Consider the following 3,068-nt stretch of genomic DNA (forward strand, 5'->3'; position numbering starts at 1 on the left):
AATAAAGACATGTAAAATATTTTTGAAAAAACTTCATAAGCTTATTTTAAGCTATCTCAAAATAGTTCATCAAAAGCTAGCTTAAGCTAGGTCATAAGCTAAAATAAGCATTTATATTTCATTTACATTTCCCTTTGCCCAATTGGCCCTGGGATTTCCAATTTAGATATTTGATAAATAATTAAACAGCGAAATTGTTTATTGATTTTCTTAAAGTGAAATGTTCTATTTTTTTATTTTTTTTTGTTGGATCATCTAAGAATAACCAGATAATCCAAGGAAAACACAACTATCACTTGAATTAAAGAAAAGACATACATAAATACATAACAGCATTACAAGGGAATGAGAAACACCAGTCCAGTAGTACCTACCTTAAAACAAAAGCCAGGCTTAAGGTGTGAACATTACAGGATTAAGTTGAGTTACTTGTTAGCCGCTAATTAGATTAGAGTAGTCAGCGCTTCCTCTTCTTTTTGCTTGAATTATTAACATCACTTTTAGTTTTAGGTGATGCTACAGCCTTGGCACCTATGGCACAACTCCATAAAGCTCTCTCTACATCCGAGGGTGTGAACACCTCCTCCTCATCTACGCTTAATTCCTATAAAAAATGAATTTGAATTTTTTAAGCAAAACCAGTTTTAACAATCCAATTATATAACCGTGGAACTAACCTTTGCTTTTGCTTGAAGTTTGTCCACAAACACAAGGTACTTTTTCAATGTATATTCTTTTGAGTTCCCAAGAGCTGCCACCATTGCCTTGATGATGACATTGCAATGTTACTTCATAGTTTTTCAAGATAAGAAAAAGGAGACTAATGCTTGGAATGGATTTGTAGGGTACCTCATCGGACATGAAAGGTGCAATATCAGGCGCATAAGCAGCCAAAACAGCAGATGCAGTTGCAGGTCCAACACCCTTCAAGACTGTAAGCTCAGAAATAGCTTTTGAAACGTCGGGTAAGGATTTGAAAGCTTTTTGCGAAGCAGAAATCACAGTATCCTCATTCAGTGATGATACAAAATCCAACAAACGTGGTCTGCGATAATATAAAGTAACATCATTCAGTGTACTCGAATTTGGATACAATTGCTTCAGCTTCCAGACCAATACACAAAAACTAGGGATAATCGACTAATTTATGGACCAAAATGACAGTTGATTTGTGAAAAATATAATTTATTGACCTCAGTAACAGTTATCAGACAGTCGGACCCTCTACTACTGAGCACATTAGAGTAGAAGAGACCATTCACCTCCATTTCCCGCGAGTGAGCTTCCATTGCATGAGCTTGGATAGCTCAGGAGTGGTGATATGGGGATTAGGGTTCCTTTGGCGAATGAGAGGCGGTAGTTCTTTGCAATAGAACTGGTCTAGCGAAACAAGATTCGGCTTACCAATGGACTCGATTCTGCTTTCGTACGCCGATAAGGATTCCTTCCATAGATTCACGTCAGAGCTCTTGAATTCCATCTCCCTCTCTTTTTAAGCAACCCGAGCAGTTCTTCGCCCAATTACTCCTTCCGCCGGTTTCTGCAATCTATTGCCAAAATCGGATATTTTTAATAAACATTTAAGCAAATTTAGGGTTTAGGGTTTAATTAATTATTTTCCCATCATTTTTAATTTACATGACAGCAATACAATATCGACAATGTATGCAAAGAGTCAACATAAGGCTACACTGTATGGTAAAGGGGTCACCGGTGGTATCCCGCGTGTCACACTTTCACTGCCGGTGAACACCGTGCCGTGGTGATGTTTTTACCGCCGGCGAAATACCGACGGTGACTTTCTACCGTTGGTGAACGTTTGAATTTTTGATCGTTTGAGAGATTTTGGGGAAGGAAACGTTGCCAAACGGTCGGCAACGGCTATTTTGACAACTTTTTTTTTTTTTTTAAATCTACTATATATACTGTTAGGGGCTAGGATCCTGAAACTGCTATAGGATCCTCAAAAGCTCAGGATCCTTAAACCTGAGGATCCCATATATACTCTAGGATCCTGACTAATTTTTTTATTTTTATTTTTTTATAACAGACATATATTCTTTTGTCTTTCTCACATGTGCAGAAATGACTGGTCAAAGTCATATACTCAATGGATAGTCATCACAACTATGCAAAAGACCCGGAGGACTAAGTCAAGCAAACGGCTATAAGTAATCTCGAAGGATCCCGAAATTCTCGGAATTCTAGTTGTTAGGGTTTGACTATATAAAACACTTGTAATCATTACACTACACACGATTTTCTGGCAGAACACTATCACTTGTACTCTTACTCATTCTATTTTCTCTATAATCTTATATTTCAATCAATAAAATCATCAAGGCATGTGATTATTATCACCTCTCAAGGTTTTATGTAGGAGATCCTAAAAGGGATCAAGGGCTTTCCTTGTAAACCACTCGTGCAATATTGTTTTAATTTCATCAATTGATCCATTAACAACACCACAGCCTCTCATACACTTTGGTTAATTCTCACTTAGTCGATTTTTAACCAAAACAATTTGGCGCCCACCGTGGGGCCGTGGTGTTCAAAAATCCCTCAGAAAATCATGTCTACTCAATCGACCCTCTCCTCCTTCTCGATACCTCCCATTTCCTCTAAAAACCTTCCACAACCACTAGCTGGAGTTCCGAAGTAAGTATCTGAAACCCCGAAGAATAACACCTCTCCGGTCGCTCCGGGACTCCAGGATCCTCCTGTGATGATTTCCAACAACAAAATCTTTGCTATAATGAAAAGACTAGAGCGACAGGGTGCCCAACAACACAAGGATAACAGGACGCCTCTCAAGGAAGTGGAGAGAATGAGGACAGAGATCCACAAACCTCAGGAGGCAGCGCCCTCCGTCTTGCAACCCAAAATCCTGAACTTTGACAACCTAGGATCCTCAGCGATCCGTCGCGAGATTCAGGATCCTAATGAAACTTTTATTACTCCTAATAACAGAGATCCTGGTAACTCTATCAATAATAATTTTACAACTAACTCATAGGATTTTGACACGGGTTTGAGCCCGGTTATGGCCAAGGAGCTACAACAGCTAA

At 38.8% G+C, this 3,068-nt stretch overlaps 1 protein-coding gene across 1 annotated transcript; it reads right to left on the minus strand.

The window, feature by feature from the left end:
* Positions 1–296: 296 nt before the first annotated feature.
* Positions 297–1,570, minus strand: LOC145131615 (DNA binding protein). Its single transcript, XM_079066283.1, has 4 exons — positions 1,263–1,570; positions 850–1,045; positions 678–764; positions 297–604 (listed from the first exon to the last, which is right to left on the minus strand). Exons 1-4 carry the CDS (start codon positions 1,478–1,480, stop codon positions 458–460), a joined length of 648 nt encoding a protein of 215 aa, XP_078922409.1. The 5' UTR covers positions 1,481–1,570; the 3' UTR covers positions 297–457.
* Positions 1,571–3,068: the final 1,498 nt, after the last annotated feature.

The sequence above is a fragment of the Lactuca virosa genome, chromosome 1, assembly GCF_052849685.1.
Source record: "Lactuca virosa cultivar CGN04683 chromosome 1, Lactuca_virosa_CGN04683_v6, whole genome shotgun sequence".
NCBI classification, from domain to species: domain Eukaryota; kingdom Viridiplantae; phylum Streptophyta; class Magnoliopsida; order Asterales; family Asteraceae; genus Lactuca; species Lactuca virosa.